The sequence below is a fragment of the Phalacrocorax aristotelis genome, chromosome 1 (genome assembly GCF_949628215.1).
Source record: "Phalacrocorax aristotelis chromosome 1, bGulAri2.1, whole genome shotgun sequence".
In the NCBI taxonomy this organism is placed as follows: domain Eukaryota; kingdom Metazoa; phylum Chordata; class Aves; order Suliformes; family Phalacrocoracidae; genus Phalacrocorax; species Phalacrocorax aristotelis.
The window spans coordinates 93,943,901-93,966,636 of NC_134276.1; the positions used below are offsets into that span (position 1 = coordinate 93,943,901).

Consider the following 22,736-nt stretch of genomic DNA (forward strand, 5'->3'; position numbering starts at 1 on the left):
TCAAAGGCTTTACTAAAGTCCAGATAGACATTATCCACAGCCTTTTCCTCATCCATGAGTTGGGTCACCTGGTCAGGCAGGACGCGCCTTTCATGAAGCCATGCTGGCTGGGTCTGATCCCCTTGGTTGTCCTGCAGGTGCTTGGTGAGCGCACTCAGGATGAACTGCTCCATAATCTTCCCCAGTACCAAGGTCAAACTGACTGGCCTGTATTTCCCTGGATCCTCCTTCCGGCCCTTCTTGTAGATGGGCGTCACATCGGCAAGCCTCCAGTCATCCGGGACCTCCCCTGTTAACCAGGACTGCTGACAAATGATGGAGCGTGGCTTGGCAAGCTCCTCCACCAGCTCCCTCAGTAATCTTGAGTGGATCCCATCCAGCCCCTTAGACTTCTGTGCGTACAGGTGGCTCAGCAGGTTGTAAACTCTTTCCTCCTGGGAGGTTTATTCTGCTTCCTGTCCCTGACTTCCAGCTCAGGGGACTGAATGCCCCAGGGATAACTGGTCTGACTATTAAGACTGAGGCAAAGAAGGCATTAAGTACCTCAGCCTTTTCCTCATGCTTGGTGGCAATGTTCCCCACCACATCCAATAAAGGATGGAGATTTTCCTTGGCTCTCTTTCTGTTGTTAATGTATTTGTAAACACATTTTTTGTTATCCCTTACAATAGTGGCCAGACTGAGCTCTAGCTGGGCTTTGCCTTTCTAATTTTCTCTCTGCATGACCTAACAAGATCCCTGTACTCTTCTTGAGTTGCTTGCCCCTTCTTCCAAAAGTGGTAAACTCTTCTTTTTTTCCTGAGTTCCAGCCAAAGCTCTCTGTTCTGCTGGGCTGGTCATCTTTGCCAGTTTATCTCGCAGCACCTGGGGACAACCTGCTCTTGTGACTTCCTTCTTGAAGAATGCCCAGCTCTTTTGGACCCCTTTGCCCTTCAGGACTGTCTCCCAAGGGACTCTGTTAACCAGTGCCCTGAACAGGCCAACGTCTGCCCTCCAGAAGCCCAAGGTAGTGGTTCTGCTGACCCCCCTCCTTACTTCACCAAGAGGAAACAGATAATTTCTGTTCTTTTTCTCCCTTTCCTACTTTCTGTGCTGTACTGTGGGTTTTTTTCACATTTGACTTTTATTAACTGATCCATCAGTATGCTTTATCTCACTGACTTACTAAAACTGGTTTATACCTGCTTTGTGCTGCAGAACACCAGAAACATACAATTTACTTTCTGCTATCCCCTTTTATTCCAGTTCCTCCAATGTTCTGAAGTCACCCTTTCTGCCTCCCATACCACACTATTTTATTCCTCACCAACTGTAGAAAAAGATCAGTTTTAAGACAAACATTTTTAAGAAAAGATTCACAAAAATTTGTTTTGGTAACAAAGTATCTCTTTGAAGATAGATGGTAGTGTTACTATTCAAAGAAACAGCCCACAAAAATGGCTAATTGTATAAAGAGTTCACAGAAATCTCCGAAGCCATTGTTTCGAATGGTTATGAAGTCAAACATTTCAGTTTCAAAATAGCTAACACATCCCACTGCTAACAGTGAAAATGAAATCCTTAAAGCTGTTGCTTCTTTCTGAAAGAAACTATATCCAACCTTATTCTAAATAGGTACACGATGGTACTCTTTGGCATCCCACAAAAGTCCCACAAAATAAAAAAAAAAAAACAAAAACAAAACAAAACCAACAACCAACAGTACAAAGTGGTTGGCAAGCCAAAACCATGATCATCTTTCTGGTAGAACAACACTGTTCAGCCCTCCCCAAAAAACACTACACTTAAACAACTCTTCCACCACACACACCACATCACTTTTGTTCTGGAAAAAATTACAATGAAAAATTACCATCAATCTTAAAAGAAAAATTCCAGTAAAAAGGGAAAAAAATAGTAACACAGAAGTATGATGTACTGGTATTATCTGGATAAGACCGTCCAGAAAGAATAAAATGGTCTTATACAAAGCATTAAAACTCTTAAAGGGTCAGATTTTATTTAATCTACTAAGATTCAGAGTTATTTTATATTAAAAAGTAAGAATAGCAATAAATCTTTCAAGTACTATATTTCTTATGAAGCTGTTCTGTTGTTTTCATCAGCAATAAAAGAGTTAAATTCTTGCTATCCGTTGCAAAATCAACTGATATATGTCTAAGAAGGCACAGCAGATGTCTTCACAAATGATAAATCTATTATATAGCCAAAAAGCAATTTTTTCAAATTCTGAGTTACTGAAAAACAGAGGAAAAAATATACAGGGTAAGGCTAATATTCTGTAAGACTTTCCAAACAAACCTAATACATTCACATAAAAATCTTGAAACTGATGACCTTTAATGATCAAAGATATGAAATGGCACTTTATAAGGAATTAATAAATCAGCCTATGGAACTACAAAGGAAAAGTAACAATTGAGTGGTGATATGACAGCAGTCTATATAAGTAGGCGTGACATTGACAATGGGAACCAGACATTATTGTTAAACAGCTCAATGTAATACATGAATTTGCAGGTAAAGGAAGTACCAAATTACAGTATTAAGCAGCAAGCTCAAAACAAGACATTTTACATACAATATAGATTTTAAACCTACTTACTTCAGAATGGTGTGACGCTAGAAGTTTGCATAGGATCAAAATACAATTAAAGGAATTCACACAATAAAAATCTAGCACAACCTTACAGAATTACCACCTTCATCTCAAGTAGTCTTGAATTTCAAATCAGGAAGTCGCAGAGTATGCATAAAGTATTGCTATAAGTTTGCACTTCTACTCGTCTCTAAGCGTCTTCTATTGGAGGTAGAATACTGAGCTAGACAGACCTTTAAACTACTACAGTATGTCCTTTTTAATGTAAATTACTGCAGTAAGAATGGTTTATAATATTATATAAAACTTCCTATTCTGGGATCTGAAAATCTCCGGAGGTGGAACTAATCTATAGCTATAATAACACCTATAGTCTTGTTTCAATAGCTTAAATCTGGTACCGAATAATACAAACATTTACAGAAGAAATATGTAGCAATAACCTTTTCTGTAAGTGCTGACATGAGAACCAGGACGAGGTTTAAAATTATGGTACTGAAGTTTACAACAGAGAGCATAAGAAAGATGAGAGCAATATTTTTTGAAAAAGGCTACTGTGTTTTTCCTAAAATGTATTTAGGATTAACAGAATGATATCTACCTTCAGCACATACAGGATGTGATGCTACGTTTATCTTAACATGGAAAACAAGAAGTCTTTTATTAGCGACTCATAGGCTAATTAGAGTTCCTACTTCAGGCAGGATGCTGCCACTCTTGCTCATCAAAACTGATAATTGTTCTTCTATGAACTCCTGAAATATCAGGGGTAGATCATTTTAATAGCCCTGATAATTCATAATAATTCTAACCAGAAAAGTTCAAGATGCACCACATGGGGCAGTGACAGAAAGACGGATGCGCTGGGGATATGTCTCATTTATTCCCATCTGTTGCAGAAGGCTTTTACCCTGAGGCATGAACGTTTACCTTTCTGCTCCTAATGAAATTTTCCAATCATCCATCTACGCAGGTCTGTTTTATTTTTGCTGATTCTTATCCCAAATAGCATCTTAAGTTGACAAATTCCTTAGGTTTTTATGTATCACATAAGAAAAGTGTTACCGTATATCAGTCTCCATTTTGTTGCTTTTCAGCAGAAAGTTTCCATTTGTAACAAGAACTAGTTTTAAAATCACTGAATGATACTAAAAGCCTCTAGATTAAAATGTCACCTTCAACACATTTTTTTTTTTAATCATGGCATTTCACGTATAGATCCCTTTGATTTAAAATGTAATAAATCACAATTCGTTACAGCATACCTAGCTTCTGTACTGGCTTCGGAATGAATACTATAAACCCCACAACATCTTTTCTAGTCAAAAGGAAAAAAAAGGTTGAAGACTGCTCTCAATGAAATTCACAGAAATTCACTGTTTGATACCTACAATGAATTGACAGACCCTTTTTCAATCTTCATAATCTGAAATATGTTTTCTCTTCATGAGATATCTGAAGTTGTATCACTAAATCCACAGCCATACCATACTCAGCCTACATATTTGGTATGCAATGCAGAAGTAGCATTAATTCCACAAATAATCAGAAACCTTATTTATTCCAATTAACATAAAAACATTGCGAAGCGCCTTGTTCAGCTGAAAGCAGAATAGCCACCTAGGCATCTCAGAGTGTATTGCAAGTAAGGAAAAAAAATTTCTTACTAAACATTTACCCTATTATTCCTACTTAGGTCATTTAGGTTTTTGAAGATCTGCATATATGTATATACTCTTATACATTTATATATCTAAGCGTACATGTCTACACACACATATATATGTAGGTATATATGTACAGACACAAATATATACACAAATAAATGCAGCCCTAAGAGTTAAGGCTTTTTTTTTTTGAAAGAACTTCTTAACAGTTCTCCAAATATGAACACTTTAAATCTTTTCAGTATAGGTCTCCAAGGACTATCCTTCTTCATACTTTTATTTCCCTGAAACTGCATAATGCCAGCCAGTATAAAACAATAAAACTGTATAAACCAAATATTTTTATACTACTCCAAAGTCCAAAAAGGTAAAATAAACATGGAGCTTTGTTTATTTCTCAACCACATATGAACTTAAAACTCAGAAAAATAATTCTTTTTATCTTTTTCTGCCAAATAAAATCCTGATATGATCTTGTGGGTTTTTCGGCTATAGGGAATGAGATATGATGCAATTCTTAAATGTGGAGTATTCAGGTTGACTAAGAAAGGCGAGCAGGACAGAAAAGCTTACTTATTGGACTTCATATTTACATATTATGTTATATTCTTACGTTTTGCTGTGCAAATCATGAAATATAACACAGAAAAAATGGTTTAAAACTTTGCTAATTTCTATTTCAGGAAATAGTTTCCAGGACTCATCACTCAAGAACAATGTCCTCTCATAATATTTTGCTGGAAGGCAGACTTATGATGCTCATGATGGCAGTTCATTAGATAGTCACTTCCCTCCTTTAATTCAGCTTCTTATCAAGTATACAAAAAGCAAGATTTGTTCTTTGGGAAAAGACTGTTTTGCAGCAATTTTAACTGAAGGGAATCTTATATGAAATTACAGAATATTCTTCCTTTCTACACTTCAAAGATAAAAATATCCTTCAGCTCTTGTTTCTCAACTGTCTCTAAGAACCATCAAATTGAGAAGCAAGAATTAATACACTTCAGAAATACCCCTCCTAAAAACCAGGGAGAGAAGAGCAGAGAGGAGAGAGGAGAGGGGAGAAAAAGAAAAAATCATGAAAACAAGGGAAAGAAAAAAGCATTTTTTTTTAATTGCCTTACTGGAAACAACCTTAAGCAAAAGTTCTAGGGAATCCGTTTTAAAACAAACAAGAATTCTACTTAATTCTTACAGTTTTGTGAAAACTTCTCATCTCACTCTAAAATCTCTCCTTCCTCAACCTCTTTACTGCAGATGCAATGCGAATTTATATCAAAATTTTAAAAATAAACAAAAAAAAACTCACAGTGAAGTGAATAATGTATCAGAACCAAAACTTTCCTACTTGAGAGTAAGAATCTTAAGAGATGCTACTACCCCTAACATTGTCAGACAAACATACACTGGCACTGGATTAGCACTTTTCTTTCCTCTTAAGCAGAATTTCCAGTAAAATGAAGATGTATCTACTCTGGAGACAGCTCTTACATCTCAGAGTTAGATTGATTGTTCAGATATTGTTCACTTTACTGGCTGTCACATTAATATTTTTATATTAAATGTAGAATGATCTACTCTTTTTTAGATCTTGCTGGGACATATTCAAGAAAATCCTTTATTTCCCAAAACATAATTTATCTTTTATAACATGGCAAGAATCATAATTAATAAGGAAGAGACATACAGCTCCTCAGGTAGCAATTTAATTCAGTGATTTGCAAAATTTTCTTCTGTGTAGGAAGTACAGGGTTTGAATTACAGTATTCCAATGCTCTAGCAACTTTTAAAGGGTTTTTCCTAACTCTTATTTTTTTATACTATTAGTAGTTAGTCTTTCAGAGAGAAATGTTGAAAAGAAATGTGAAGATAAGGAGTGGTAGAAGGTAAATTAAAGTTTATTACTCAAATAATTCATGCTTCCTCTTCTGTCATTACTATTGCCCATATAATGCCTTAAGTGGGCACTGAACCTTATATTTCATGTATAATTAAGGTCTCAGCAGAACAGGCAAAGTTGCATTTTGCAGTTTTTCAGCATTTGGTCTCAAGTTTCAACATTGCTTTCCATTTTATGGTCAGTAAGACATATGACAAGCCTGCCCTCCCGAAACATATGCCAAGCTGCTTTTAAAACATATTTATTTTTTAGTAGCAGTAAAGGCAGAAGATATGGAGATAGTAAACTCCTTGCTAATGTTCTCTCTAAGCTATTGAGATCTTAATTCTTGCAAGAGGAGAGTTCTGATGAATGACATAGTTATCTTCAACTTTAGAAGGAAGTAATAAAGATGTATATTTAAAACCTTTCTGCACTGCAGTAGCTTAGGCTTGGCTTACTGTCACATTTCACTTTAAGTAGCTTAAGTATCAAAGGAAAGACTGAGAAATGTGGCCTGGATACATCTTCATTTATTTAGTAGGAATGGATCACCCAACAGACTAGTTTGAGCTGAAAACAGCTCCATGGTCATCACACATTGCTAGCCAGAGTTAATTCTTTATTCAAAGCAGAGTGTTTGGATGATAACATGTAGGTGCATAAATGTTAAGCAAAAAGTGGTAATTGCTCGCTGATCTGGACAGTATCAAGAATAAAAGAACTAATCCTTCTCTTAACATTAGTGATATTAAGCAAATAAAAACAAAAACTCATACAAAATTGAGGATATTTGGGACTTTCAGTTGGGTTGTATGAACACCTACTAGGACTGCAATTTTTCCTTATGACTCTTTTAACTGTTTCTCTGAAAAAGCCTGTTTAACTGCTTAATTTAAGGCTAACATGACTACAAATGTCAAAATATCTAAGTATAAACTCGATGATTAACCTTAACGTCATAAAATTTAAAGGACCAATGGTATGGTATATCAGAATATTAAATCTGCTGAGATATGTAATTTCTTCTCCACTGTATAATCTTAAAAAACAAACTCAGCTAAATGGCCCCAGAGGTACATTGCTGGTAACCAGCCCCCAGCTGGACTTTCTGCCACTGACCATAACCCTTTGAGTCTGGCAGTTCAGCTTAATTTCAGTTGACTCACTGCCTTTTTATCTAGCCTGTGCTTCATCAGTTTGTTTATGAGGGTGTAATGCGAGGGTGTTGAAAGCCTTGCCAAAGTTGAGCTAAACAACACCCACTGCTCTCCACCTGTGCTCTGAGCTAGTCATGTAATCATGGAAGGCAATCAGGTTGGCCAAGCATGATTTCCCCTTTGTAAATTTGTCCTGACTACTCCCAAACAATATCTTGTCCTTCATATGTTTGGAAATTGTTTCCAACATTATTTACTCCCTCACCATTCCAAGAAACAAGATGAAGTTGACTGGCCTGCAGCTCCCCAGATCCTCCTTCTTCCAGACAGAAACAACATTTGCTTTCTTCCGAACTTCCCCATGATTTTCCTCACCTTTACAGAATTACCGAGTGTGGCCTCGCAATGACATTGGCCAGCTCCCTCAGTGTTTGTTGGTGCTTCCCATTGGGTCCCACAGACTTGTGTTTGTCCAGTTTGTTTAAGTGCTCCCTAATCTGAGCCTCCTCCACCAAGACTAAGTCTCCTCTGCTCCAGACTTTCCCACTCATCTCAAGGGCATGGGATTGCTCAGTGCCAGTCTTACCAGCAAAGACCAAGGTGAAAGCATTGAGTACCTCAGTCTTTTCTGTGTCCTCTTTCATCAGATCCTCTGCCCCGTTTATCAGAAAGAACAGCACAATAGCAGATACCAATTCATTCTGAGACAGTAAAAGCAAACATGTAGGGGGAAAATGAAGGCTAAAACCTAGAATTCAAAGAGATATTGAGGCAGGTCATCTGTGGAACAGAAAAGTATAAGATTACACAGTTAAGAACTTTTATAATGTAGAGGTATAAGATTAAGAATTTCGTAGTTTGTCAAAATTTTCTCTTTTTTTAATTATTGTAACTTTAGCAGTGCTCATTTATGTAGTTTTGTGAGAAAGAAAAGGGCATGCTCATGTGTATACACCAAGCTATTTCAACTGTCCTCTGGCAAATAGAATATAGAACTCATGGGCCAAAAGCTACATACAAGTCAATATAGCAAGGCAGTATGGATAACTTCCCACACGCAGAAAGTGTATATAATCTCTGCCTTCTTATTCCAATCATGCACTTCTCTGAAAGCAGAAAAGTATAATTAAGTGAAATCGTAAGAGAGAACTGTAATGCAGATAAATGTCCCCTGGCAGTAACCACAAAACTCATCTTCACCTGTGACCCAGAGCCAAATCTGCAACCAGGTCTGCATAAATGAATACACTAACCTACCGATTTATCTGTCCTATTAGCATGATTTAATAGAAGTTATTATTATTTTCTGAGAACCCCAATATTTTAATTAAATTGTTCCTTTTGGGTGCCAATTTTGGGGAGCCTTTAGAACTAAATAATTGTTAAAAAACTACAATTGCTGATAACTATATGTCAACTCTGAAAAAAAATCAGTTTAAAATTCTAATTTATTACATACTCCTAGGCAACTAAAATAACACTTTCAAAAATTGTCTCCTTAAAATTCATCATCAAGAGATATTTCTCTTGGACTGAGACATTTGTGGATTTTTGCCCAGTAGGGTCCACTCTCTGCACTGTATGGTTCAGATTCACTCGCTCATCTTTAGACGTTATAGCTCAAGTAAAAGTTTAATGTTAAATAAGATGCATTTTGACGGTCATATTCTCCCCAGCAAGTTCCCACAGGCCAGAACAAAGCTAGCCATGCCTCAACATTTAGGTATTGCTAGAGTCCACAATAAAGAGAACTGACAGTGGGGTTGAGGAATATATACATGCAGCATTTACGGTGAGCCACAACACTTGCCAGACTGCTAGCCATTCTCTCTGCAAGTTGTCATTTATACACACAGGACTCAGATTAAGAACCAGCAGAGCAGAGTGCTTGTGACTCTAAGACAGGTACACTACAGCAGGCACTAGACACAGGTAATAAGAAAATAATACATTGCAAATAGACCTGCTTACTGTAGGGCATGTTACTTTAGCTAGGGAAGCTCCCTCAGTTAATAATAAGATCAGATCCAAACTATAGGTTGACGGCTAGAAAGCTATTTCTATTGGATGCAGGGGGTATAGACTGATCTTTCAATCTTGTCAGCAGAATTATTCAACACATTTGAGAATATCTAGTATAATTTGCTTCTTTAGAGATAAAATGAGAAAAGCAATGGGATATTCAAAGCATATGCAAGATAGAGAATATGCCCAGGTAAGACTTATGGAAGATGATATTCAAATAGATTATCCATAATTCAGACAGGTCAGAAACCAGTCAGAGCAAAAATGACACTAGAAATCTTTTCCATATGTGGCTTATAAGCTATTCTTCTGGAGTTGTCCCCTGATCATCATCAGACTGCCCTTCCTTGGTGTTAACTAATCCAAAATTAATGCTAAAAGAGACAATGACGTTAGGGTCAAGAAGCAAAAGGGAGAAATCACCCTAGGAAATAGAACTAATAATTACTACTGGTTGAGCAGTTTATCAGATTCAAATACCAGAACTGTCTAGGTCAAAACGGTACAGGTAATTTTGTCTAACCTTTCTCAAGCAATCATGAGGTGTCAAACTGACCTTGCAAGTAGGGCAAGATTTATAATCTTGAACCTTAGTCTCTGTTACCTTCATAAATGGCTTTAGAGTAAAGGCAATACCAAAATTATTCTAAAAATTCTGAAAAGCTAGCTCTCAAACAAGCTACTATAAGCACAAATACTAAAAACTGTGTGTGGCTGTAAACAGGAAAATGACGTAAAAGTGATCACTGTTAGCAGCACTTCCTTCCTGAGATCATTAATGGAAAGAAGAAAGTGCTAAGGTTCACCACACTTCACCCCTCATGCCTAGTTAGGACACTATAAGAACACTCAGAACATCTGAACATGGAAGATATTTCATGAACAGTGCTAGTCAAAAGATGCTGATCTTGGAACACAGACACACAAGGAAAGGAAATACATATGGATAGACAATAACTACTCCCCGGAAAACACTTTCAGTGGCAAGTTGTCATGATATCTCTATGAATAACAATTTTAAAAGTCTACAAAAAGAGTATTAGAAGGAAGACTATAGTGAAAGAATTATTTCACCTTTTTGACAATCTTTCCACACAGTTTTTCGATTCTTCTCATAATGTTTATTCAACCAAGTGAGAATGGTTCGTTCATATGGAGAATATATATTACTGGATAAAGATTCTGATTTTATTCTTGGCATGTTCTGCATGCTTTCCAAGCTGAACAGGTCAGTGATATTGCATGAAGAAACACGTGGAAGAACAAACACCTGAAATTAGAAAAAGTGTTTTTAAGCACCAACTGTAAAAAGAACAATTTCAGGTTGAATGATAACAAAACCCACTTCGAACTCAAAAGGCTTTCTAATTTTGAAAAGGTTTAAGAGATTACACATTAGCACAAATGTATAACACACAAGAGAACATTTTTGGAGAGGTTTTAGGGAATTCCTTTGCTTCCTTAAACAAAATGCAAACTGAAGCTTCTAAATGGTCTTGGGAGTCTGGAGAGGTCACAGTCAACTGGAAGCCGGCAGATGTTGTCCCAGTTTCCCAGAAGGATAAGAAGGAAGACCCTGGAAATTACAGGCTTGCCAGTCTCACTTCAGTTCCTGGTAAAATTACGGAGAAGGTTATTCTGGGAGCTACTGAAAAACACTTGAGAAACAATGCAGTCATTGGTCATAGCCAGCACGGGTTCATGAGTAGCAAGTCCTGCTTAACCAACTTAATTTCCTTTTATGACAAGGTCACCCATCTAGTTGACCAAGGGAAATGAGTAGATGTGGTGGTTTTGCATTTTGGCAGAGCTTTTGATACTGTCTCTCACAGTATTCTTCTAGAAAAAATGCCCAGTATACAGTTAGGCAAGTCCATAATACAATTGGTGAATGATTGGCTGACAGGTCAGGCTCAAGGAGTTAGAGTAAACGGAGTTACACCAGGCAGGCAGCCAATCACCAGTTGGGTTCACCAGGGCTCAATTTTAGGGCCAGTGCTCTTTAAAGTTTGCATAAATGATCTGGACACAGGAATCGAACATATATTAAGTTTGCCAATGATACTAAATTAGGAGCTGTGGACTCCCTCACGGGTAGAGAGGCCTTACAGAGAGATCTGGATAGACTAGAGAGCTGAGCAATCACCAACCGTATGAAATTTAACAAGACCAAGTGCCAGATTCTGCACCTGGGACAGGGTAATCCTGAAAATACATGCAAACTGGGGGATGAGAGGCTGGCGAGCAGCCCCACAGGGAGATCTGGGGGTTTGGGTTGATGACAAGTTGAACATGAGTCATCAGTGTGCCCTGGCAACCAAAAGGGCCAACCACGTCCTTGAACTTTGTCCATCAAGCACAGCATAGCCAGCTGGTCAAGGGAGGTGGCTGTCCCACTCTACACTACACTGGTGTGGACCCACCCCGAGCACTGTGTGCAGTTTTGGGCACCTCATAGAAGGACATCAAACTATTAGAGTGTGTCCAGAGGAGGGCGACCAAGTTGGTAAAAGGCCAGACTTATGCGGAGCAGCTGAGGTCACACAGAAAAGTGTTCAGCCCAGAGAAGAGAAGGCTGAGGGGTGACCTCACGGCAGACTACCTCAAGGGGGGCAGCAGAGGGGGAGGTGCTGATCTTCTCTCTCTGGTGACCAACGATAGACCATGAGAAAATGGACTGAAGCTGCATCAGGGGAAGGTCAGATTGGATATTAGGAAAAGGTCCTTCACTGAGAGGGTGGTTGGTCACTGGAACAGCTCCCCAGGGAAGCGGTCATGACACCAAGCCTGTCAGAGTTCAAGGAGCATCTGGACAACACTATTAGTCATATGGTTTAGTTTTAGGTAGCCCTGTGAGGAGCAGTGTGCAATGATCTTTATGGGCCCTTTCTAACTTGACATATTTTATGATTCTAAATATTTTTTGTTTCCAACTTTTTTCCCAGTTTTGATGAACTGGATTAAATCACCGGTCCCATCTGGATTCCAAGAATTACTCTGTGTATTCCAGCCAAAGCACTAATTACTGAACGACTACACTGATCTCCAGTGCAATCTACAATGTCTATTGACAATGGATGCCAATCCAGCAAAATGTTATTTTGAAATGTGAACTGGACCTAGTTTATCAGTCCCTTAAACACCCTCAGCAATGTCTAATTCGCTGATACACATATACATGAAGAAAAGGCTATTTCATTTCATTTCATCTAGTTAGAACAAAAACAGCTTGCAACCCTTTAATAAATGTTTCTCTGCAACCCTTTAATAAATGTTTCTCTTCATATTAGTTTTCAATACCAGATTTCAACAGGTACATTAGAGAAAGCATCAGTTTCTCAAGGCAAGGTGTTAAAACTTTTTAATCCCTCCATTTGCTGCAGATGGAGAACATTCTTACATATAGTATGATGCAGCTACAGACATGTGGCTTCACAGTTTCCATATTTACAACTGGATTTCTTTTCTTTTTTTCCAGATGACATGAAAGACTGTCGTCCATTGCTTTCAGGCTTTTCTGATGAAAAACTTTTGTAAAATACTAATATACAAAACCTGGTTAACTATTATTGTACGTGAGACCCAAATTATAGCATCCATATTTAATTACAATTAAAAAATTCAAGTAACTTCGAAATTCCTTTCTATACCTTGAAGCATTTCAGTTCAGCATCACCTAGTTCCAAGCACAGATGGCTGAGATAACAATATAAATATTTGGATTTCTCTCCATGGCACCATACTGATTTGCACAGAACTATCTCAAGAGAGAAAGAAATCTCAGATGTTTATATCAGCATCCTCAGATACAAATCTGGAGAAAACAGCAAAAACCCCAAGCTGTACACTATTTTATGCTTTCTCAAAAGGTAGTGTCTTTGCAGGTTAATTTATTGTAATGTTCTTTCATCAGTATAACCTGATGTACTATTAAAAGGATCAAAACAGAAAAGAGTAATGGCAACTACATTTAGAAGAAAATATTAAACATTATTTACCAAAAAAACATTCTTTTACTGTCTCTTAACAAGTTCAATCCATGCTAATCCAAGATGCCCACATGTCTACATTCCTATTGAGATCCTGTTGAGGGACCAGGACACAAGCATACAGTGGCTTTTGGAGCACACTGTACTTATTAAAAAAATATTCAGCTATAAGGTTAGGAATTGTTATTACCTATAACTATAAAAAGCATCCTTATTACTACATGCTTGGTAAATTTAAAGATAAATTGTCTTTATTGAAAATCTGGCCTAACCCAAGGGCTAAATTACCACTTCTGCTGACAGTGTCCATGTGTTTCCATTAGCCTAGAGTTTCAAGATTTGTAGAATACAATCAGTATTTCAGCCCTTGCTCAAGAAGAGAACTAACACTATATCACTGATTAATTTCCCCTTTTATTCTCCACAGGTTCTACCCTTCCTTCAGAATAAACTTAATTTTCTATTTTTCTGAGGTGGATTTACATATACGTTTTTCCCTCTGGAACTTCTGCAGCAACAGAAGTTTTTATAACAAATAAGTGGACCATAATGCATCAGGTAGGGGTGTGAAAGCAATACGGGATGGCATGTTAGTTGATATAAAATAATATTAAGTATTTCTAATAACAGTATTTTATTTCTAAAATAAAATTGGATAACAAAACATGTCTGGTGAAGAGATGGATTCTTTTAACATTTTCTGAAATTTGCAGTGTGCTATGTGAGGAAGACAGGATTCAGTTTCATCTTATCTTGCTTGAAATCGGGCTATCGTAAAGGCTTGTCTCTACTTTCATTTTGATGAAACTGCTTTTATGATACAAAACATTCTCTTAACTTCACAATAATTCAACACTAGCCCAAATAAATATTTTTTTAGATAAACTGATCTTGTTGTCTTGACAGTTCATATACCATTTTTCTTCATTGTTCTGATGCTTTCTTTACAAATTTAATAAAATAAATAAATCTTGTTCAGCAGCAGTCATGGTCACCCTGGTCAAAAATGGGTTTGAATCAAAGAGTATAGAAGAGAGGACAGGACTTTAAATGTTAAGTGACTAGTTCAGATGTAAAGTCATATTATCTTAAGAGTTCTGCTTATTGAACTGAATATCATGTTAGCCAAACTGCATCAGGCTACAACAAAAAAGTAAAGCAGAGATGTATAATTCCTAAGACATTAGCTAGAGCGACAGGGAAGATGAATGTGATCTTATAGGGCTCTAAAAATGTACTATTATAGGAAAGAAAGATGAAGGAACAATGAATGAGAAGCTGAAACGTGATTCTTCCGCATGAAATGGAACTAGAATGATGAAGAGCACACCTTCACAATAGGTTTAAGCTGATCTAAACTTCAGCTTTTTCATACCCCCAGCAAACGTATTCTGTTCCATTCTTCTGTCTACACCAAAGGTCAGAGAGATGAAAGATCTATTTGGAAGCACCACCCTACTCCAATGGTTCTAGCATAAGGAAAGGGACAGGAAAACCTGGTTTGCACTACCATATAAGACATGTTCTTTCAGTAGTAGCCCACACCTACATCAGTGTAAATTCATAATGATGCTTTCCTCTCAGATACTGAAAAGGCTAGCAAGTTTATTTTAAAAGACTGCACGATACAAAAAATAAAGTTAATGATACACTACAGAAATTATCAAATTAAAAATAATTTTTCATTTTTTGGGTTTGAAGATGTCTTTAAACTGTTGCTGTAAGAAATACTAGAAATTTTCTTAAGTGGCCAATTGCAATTCTTAATATTTGATCAAAACCGAAGATAACTTCTCTTTTACCTAGACATCAATAATATCTTGTCAAAACAAAAGACAACTTTTAATAGCTGACACTTTTTGACAGAACATGTGTGAATGTTTAATGTTTCCCAATGTACCTGTGATGCGTTGACCTTGGCTGGCCACCAGGTGCCCACCAAGGCACTCTATCACTCCCCCTCCTCAACTGGACAAGGGGAGAAAAATATGATAAAAGGTTCGTTGGTTGAGGTAAGGACAGGGAGAGATCCCTCACCAAATACCATCACAGGCAAAACATTCTTGACTTGGGGGATTAATTTAATTTATTGCCAATCTAAATTAGAGTAGGATAATGAGAAACATGAACAATCTTAAAACACCTTTCCCCCAACCCTCCCTTCTTCTGGGCTCAACTTCTCTCCCAGTTTTCTCTACCTCCTCTCCTCCATAGTGGCACATGAGGACAGGGAATGGGGGTTGTGGTCAGTTCATCACACACTGTCTCTGCCAATCCTTCCTCCTCACACTCTTCCCCTGCTCCAGCCTGGGGTCACTCCCACGGGAGACAGTCCTCCATGAACATCTGCAATGTGAGTCCTTCCCACAGGCTGCAGTTCTTCATGAACTGCTCCAGTGTGGGTCCCTCCCACAAGGTGCAGTCCTTCAGGAACAGACTGCTCCAGCGTGGGTCCCCCGTGGGGTCACAGGTCCTGCCAGCAAACCTGCTCCAGCATGGGCTTCCCGTGGGGTTGCAGCCTCCTTTGGACAGATCCACCTGCTCCGGCGTGGGGTCCTCCACAGGCTGCAGGCAGATATGTGTTCGATCGTGGACTTCCATGGGCTGCAGGGGGACAGCCTGCCTCACCATGGTCTTCACCATAGGCTGCAGGGGAATCTTTGCTCCTGCGCCTGGAGCACCCCCTTCCCTTCATTCTTCAGTGACCTTGGGTGTCTGCAGGGTTGCTTCTCACTCCTCTCTCCCAGCTACTTCCAGTCCAAGTTCCTGCTTCTTAAATACATAATCACAGAGGTGCTACCACTGTTGCTGATGGGCTCAGCCTTAGCCAGCAGCAGGTCCATCTTGGAGCCACCTGGCACTGGTTCTATCGAACACGGGGGCAGCTTCTGGCAGCCACTCCTGTAGCCTCTTGCTGCCAAAACCTTGCCACATAAACCCCATACAATCCCTGACTGAATCGAGACATTTCAAGTTACCCATTTTTTAGAGTTTCATTTCATCAGGAAAAAAAAAAATCAAAACCAAAACAAAATAACACACATGCATACTATTAATTTTGGGGGGGCTCTGCTCTGTGCTAGTCTATCATGTAGCTATGAATAATTCAGCAAATTGAAAAAAAATTGGAGAGTGACTTGCTTTCTGGTCACTATGATTGCATTTTTCCACATCCATGTTCCCATGGGTCATCTGTCTCAGCCCATGTACACATACTGTTTTCTGTCTGTTACTCTCAGCTATATTTCCTCATTTTTTTAGTTTACATACCTTCTCTAAGACAATTTTTCTCATTTTTTATTATGCCTTTTCAGCAAGTATTCTGTGATTATGTGATTATTTGAGGTTAGAAGGCACTTCTGGAGATTGTCTAGTTCAAACCCCCCGCTCAAAGCAGAACTAGCTAGAGTGTGTTGAAAGGATCACATTCAGCTGGGTTTTCCATATCTCCAAGGATGGAAACTCCACAGTCCCTCTGGGCAACCTGTTCCAGTGTGTGACCACCCTCAGATTTCCTGTATTTCAGTTTGTGCTTGCTGCCTCTCATCATGTCACTGGGCACTACTGAGAGGAGTCTGGAGTTGTATTCACACCCTCCTATCAGGTATTTACAGAGATGGATAAGATCCCCCTTGAACCTTCTCTTCTCCTGGCTGAACAGTCTCAGCTGTCTCAGTCTCTCCCTGATGACAGATGCTCCAGTCTCTTAAACCACCTTTGGGACCCTTCGCTGGAGTCACACTCCAGTATGTCTATGTCTTTCTTGTACTCGGAAGCCCAGATAATATTTATATTTTTCATTTATTTTCCACTCCTTTGAATAGAAATAAGTAAATACTTATTTTTAGGTACACAAACATTATTGATCATTAGTGAGCACATCAGATTTACTTTGTAAAACATGATTTAGTCATCCAAAATATTCATCAGTAAAAATAAAGTTTAATAAATTTGAGAAGTCCATAATGACCAAGTTCATGATATCTTCAAAGGAATAGGTATTATAAAAACACTTACTTGTTTAAAAATTCCATTCTAAGACAAGATAATAAATACCATGATTGGGTACATGTTCAGTCAACTGAGTATTTCCAGTGAAAAGTGTTTCTAATCAGGGTAGCAAAAAAGCACGGAAGAGTTTTCTTTATTTGTAAGAAAAGATTTCTACAACATTTAATCCTACAAAATGCAGCCTGTTCTAGCATAGCATTTCCTAACTGAAACGTATTAACACACTGCTGAAGTTTCAGAACTAAGAAAATGAAAATGTTCTGACTCTTTTTTTTTTTCTTCTCTGTTAGAGCAAGATAAAATACTTAGAAGCATTTAGTTTTAAAGATCTGTTTGGAAACAAAAACTTGAATATACCACAGAGCTTGTTCAAAACAAAGATTTTGCCATCAGTTCTTCAGAATTTAAGTATAAATGTGTCTACAGTTTACCTTGTATACCTGCAGTAGCACATCTGTCCAAGCTCGTTTGCTCATTGTCTCAAATATGCTGTCTTCCAGAATGAAGAGATGCTTGTCGCTAAATACATCTGAGCTTTTCAGATCTCCTTTTTTCAAGTCAGCCATGTGACCCTTCTGATAAAGGAATGAGATTAACTTTCAATATTAATTTCAGCAGTTTGGATAGGAAATTCACAAGAGGACAATAATGAATCAATGGCCTAAATGACTGATAACATCTACTACAGTGCAATAGTGATCAGCATTAGAACCATTTACAGTTTGCCACTATCTCAGGACTAAGAAGTACAATACAGAATTGACAGGAGTTGAAAGCAGCAATCAGGACAGAGAGGCAACACATCAGATATTTTTTTTAAATGGTAAAATCAGTAGAAAGCAGTCAAATTAATTCAACTTTGAGAAAACATAGCTGTTGGAAATTAACCGCGGGTATCAGCAGCAGTATCAGAAGGAATGGAAGAGAAAAATCAGGGGAGGAGGGTGTAAATGTTGATGTTAGTTTAAATTTCTATTCAGTCTCATGCATGTGCTTAGATTTATGCAATCCAAAACAGTCACTACAGTAGGAAGACTCATGGTCCACAGAGGATTTCCATTAGTTTTCAAAGAACCGACACTAAACATGTGGTCTTTCTAAAAAAAGAAGAAAAAATGAAACCAAACAAACATAAAAAACCCAAACCTACCTTCAGTACAGTTTGCAGTTTAATCCATTTCTTATAATCATCAAGTTCAAGTAGAAATTCTGGCATAACGTGAGGAAGATATGCTCCTCGGCTTCTGAAATCATAAAGCAGGAAAAGTTAATAGGTAAGCAAGATAAATCTTTCTGAGAGCAGTCCAAGTTTTTCAACTTGCTAAACCTATGTGCAAGCTAATCTGAGTTCTGAGTACACTTTGGACTAATGATCCAGTTCTATTAATTGCTTTAGATAGCTTCTATTTATGAAGTTCAATTCCTATGCCTACAACTGAATGCTAAAAGCACACACAACTCTGGAAAGACTGACTCCTTATGAGAACTGCTCCTCCATAAAGGATTTATTATAGCACAAAGCATCAAAACACAAAATACCCATTTCCATGTGAAAGCCAAAGGATGAGAGTTACATAACATTAGTAGAATTAAAACTTGATGATGGTTCTATCTGTCTGCAGGTCTGATAGCAGAAGTCTTATGGGTGTAAGCAAAGGTATTTCAAAGCTCTGGTAATTGTTAAACTGACCTACCACCTGCTCTCAGGTGACTAATAAAGGCAATAGGAAATGTAGTTGCAGTAACAAAAGGCAACTCCGTTAGACTGAATACCAAAAAAGCTAACTTCCTAGTGAAGAAAGACTATTCTTTTTCTCAGATGACACAGTTTAAACAAATGCTGCTGGAAAGAAGATATAATAATGAAGAATTCTTAAGCTTATTTTTCTCAGGGGAGCAGAAAAGTTTCCTGACTTTTAGGTAAGAAAGGTTTTCCTAATGTATCTAGATTTACATGGTTCTCTATTTACATGGTGTTCTATCTTTCTTTCAATGATTGTACTTGCTAGATATATGGGAATACATGTAGTCTATAGTTTTCATCTTCAGAAAAGCTATATAACAACATTACATGTCATAATAGTAATAACGGGTTCTATATAGCTGAATGTTCTCATACTGGCTGCATTTTGTTATTGAGGAACACTGTCTAAAAAAAATTCCTCCTCATTAAGGTCGATGTTTAACTTGATGCCAGTTCTCCAAGATAACTATTAAACATTAAGATTAAACACCTTAATCACTATTGAGATGTTTTTCCTCCAGACACACAGATTGCAACAAATTAGTTGTAAAATGCCCAAACTTTCCCTTTACTGCTGTGGTAACGTACCAAGAAAAGCTTCCGAGAGAAGGAAAGTAAAACTGATACTTGGAATGTTGCTTGAAACAGCGAACAACATCTACCTGCTTTGGCAAGTGGAAAATTTGAAAGATTAATTATGCTTTATTTGAACCATGCTGACCAAAAAGCAGTGGTTGGGGAAGAAAGCTGAGAACTGTATGTTTCTATTCTCAGAGTGCTCTCCTGGGCTTCTTCAGGAGGGAATTTGCACCTTCCACAAATCACAATGAACATGCAGGGACAGCAGATCACAGATTAATTACTCATACCTAGGCTGGCTCTGCATGTCTTACCGTCGTTACATACAGTCATGCCAGCAGTGCAGATATCAGACATTTTTGAACTATGATCTATAAACACTTAAATAACAACCTGTGAATAAATGTAAATATTCTAGGTAATGTACAAGTAGGCAAAGAACATCCATAAACCAGGAACAATGAAGACATCTGATAGGATTCACACAACTAGAAGAGGCAGAAACTAACAGAATATGGTAATGCTAAGCATATAGTGAGCACCAATTTAATTATCTAGCATCAAGTACATATAAACACAGGAGTCCAGTTAGAACTGCTTTTCTATGGCAACCTGTATCATTTTGCTAGGGTTGTTATGGATTACTACCTCATTTCCAATCATCAGACCTCATCAATCTTCAGTCATCGATGTATCTGTGTACAGAGGCACTGACTTAGCCTTGATCAATTGGCTGCTGCTCCAGTTCTGCTCTGAATATGTCAGTGAGGTAACAGACAAAATTCACTAAGACTGAAGGCTTTTATTAAAATTTAGCTATGAAAAAGCTTTCCAAATTGCCCAAGAGACTACCTTAGAAACACTTAGATATTTCTTTCCAATTGCTGTTATGCTTAGCAAAAAGGGTTGGGATCCACTTAGCCCAAAACTCATCATCACTTTAAAGTACACAACTACCATCACGTATACAAGTTTCAAGACACCTGGATTTCCTGGAAAATCTCAATGGGAAGACTGGATATAAAAGCCATCAGGCTCCACCAGGAGAAAATTTTGACCCTATCTAGGAGTGCTCCAAAAGTATCCCATGAAAACTCTTTAAGGAAACTTCTGTGAATGAATATTTTGATGGAAACTCCTGAACAGACTTTGTTCAGGAAACTGAGGCCAGTCAGCCTCACCTCTGTCCCCAGAAAGGTGATGGAGTAGTTCATCCTGGAGGTCATCTCCAGGCATGTAGAGGACAAGAAGGTTATCAGAAACAGTCAACGTGAATTCACCAAGGGGAGATCACGCTTGACCGACCTGATAGCCTTCTATGATGGTGTGACTGGCTGGGTAGATGAAGGGAGAGCATTGGATTTTGTCTATCTTGACTTCAAGTAAGGCATTCGACACTGTCTCCCATAGCATCCTCACAGGCAAGCTTAGGAAGTTGTGGGTTGGATGAGTGGATAGTGATTTGGATAGAGAACTGGCTCAACAACAGAACTCCGAGGTTTGTGATCAATGGAGCAGAGTCTGGATGGAGGCCTGTCACTAGTGCTGTTCACCAGGGGTCTGTGCTGGGTCCAGTCCTGTTCAACATATTCCTCAAATACCTGGATGATGGGATAGAGTGTAACGTCAGCAAGTTTGCTGATGATACCAAGCTGGGAGGAGTGGCTGATACACCAGAAGGCTGTGCTGCCATCCAGCGAGACCTGGACAGGCTGGAGAGTTGGGCCCAGGGGAACCTCATGAAGTTCAACAAGAGCAAGCGCAAGGTCCTGCCCCTGGGGAGGAACAACCCCATGCACCAGTACAGGCTGGGGGCTGAACTACTGGAAAACGGCTCTGTTGAGAAGGACCTGGGAGGGCTGGGGGACAAGCAGCTGACCATGAGCCAACAACGTGCCCTTGGGGCCAAGAAGGCCAACTGTATCCTGGGGCGCATTAAAAGGAGTGTGGCCAGCAGATCAAGAGAGGTTATCCTCCCCCTCTACTCTGCCCTAGTGAGACCACATCTGGAGTGCTGTGTCCAGTTTTGGGCCCCCCAGTTTAAGAAGGATGTGGAATTGCTTGAGCAAGTCCAGCAGAGAGCTACCAAGATGATCAGGCGACTGGAGCATCTCACTTATGAGGAAAGGCTGAGAGACCTGGATTTGTTCAGCTGGAGAAGAGAAGACTGAGGGGGGACCTCATCAATACCTATAAATATCTAAAGGGTGGGTGTCAGGAAGATGGGACTGGACTCTTTTCATTAGTGCCCAACAACAGGACAAGGGGCAATGGGCACAAGTTGGAACACAGGAAGTTCCACCTAAACAGGAGAAAAACTCCTTTTTTGGGAGGGTGCCAGAGCAGTGGCACAGGCTGCCCAGGGAGGTTGTGGAGTCTCCTTCCCTGGAGATATTCAAAACCCACCTGGACGTGTTCCTGTGCCCCCTGCTCTAGGTGTGCCTGCTCAAGCAGGGGGTTGGACAAGGTGATCTCCAGAGGTCCCTTCCAACCCCTACCATTCTGTGATTCTGTTAGGGGTAACTTCAAGCATAAGGTATGCAAAAGGCCAGATATCGGACTGCCTCCTCGCCAGAACCTACCAGAATATGAATATAAACAAAATAAGGTATTTCAGAAGGCCTTTCTTGCACAACATTAATGTAAGTAGACTGATGACTTTCATTTCTTTACCTATATCTTGAAGAAATTTTTATTCTTATGTTGTTCATTTTCAATGTTATGAATAAATGCTTTTATTTGCATTTTACAATAAATAAACTTGAGATAAATAAGGTATAGAGACATTGTCTCTCTCTCAGGTGCAATGACTCTGTAAACTGTGTCATATTAAAAAGTATACTCCCAGCTTCACAGCATATGCACCACTTTACCCAAATTCAAAAAGTGCTAAGAATTTACCTTGTTTGCCCAAGCCACATAACACAACCAGGATGAAGAAAAGAAGCATTTCCCAGAGTTGATAACAACCAAGAAGGCTTTCTGGTATACTCAAAGACATTGGGTATCACACTGAAAACATGGAGGAAGACTGATGGCAGGTATCAAGGAGGTTGTAGTGAGGCGGGGGTCGGTCTCTTCTC

The 22,736-nt window shown here is 38.7% G+C and overlaps 1 protein-coding gene across 1 annotated transcript in view; it reads right to left on the reverse strand.

The window, feature by feature from the left end:
• Positions 1-22,736, reverse strand: part of CFAP47 (cilia and flagella associated protein 47) — a 349,717-nt gene that overhangs the window by 252,743 nt on the left and 74,238 nt on the right. Inside the window, exons 31-33 of the mRNA XM_075097894.1 lie at positions 18,481-18,574; positions 17,762-17,905; positions 10,405-10,600 (exon numbers count right to left, since the gene is read on the reverse strand). Of these exons, the coding sequence (XP_074953995.1) occupies positions 10,405-10,600; positions 17,762-17,905; positions 18,481-18,574 (434 nt within the window). The remainder of the gene's footprint in view (positions 1-10,404; positions 10,601-17,761; positions 17,906-18,480; positions 18,575-22,736) is intronic.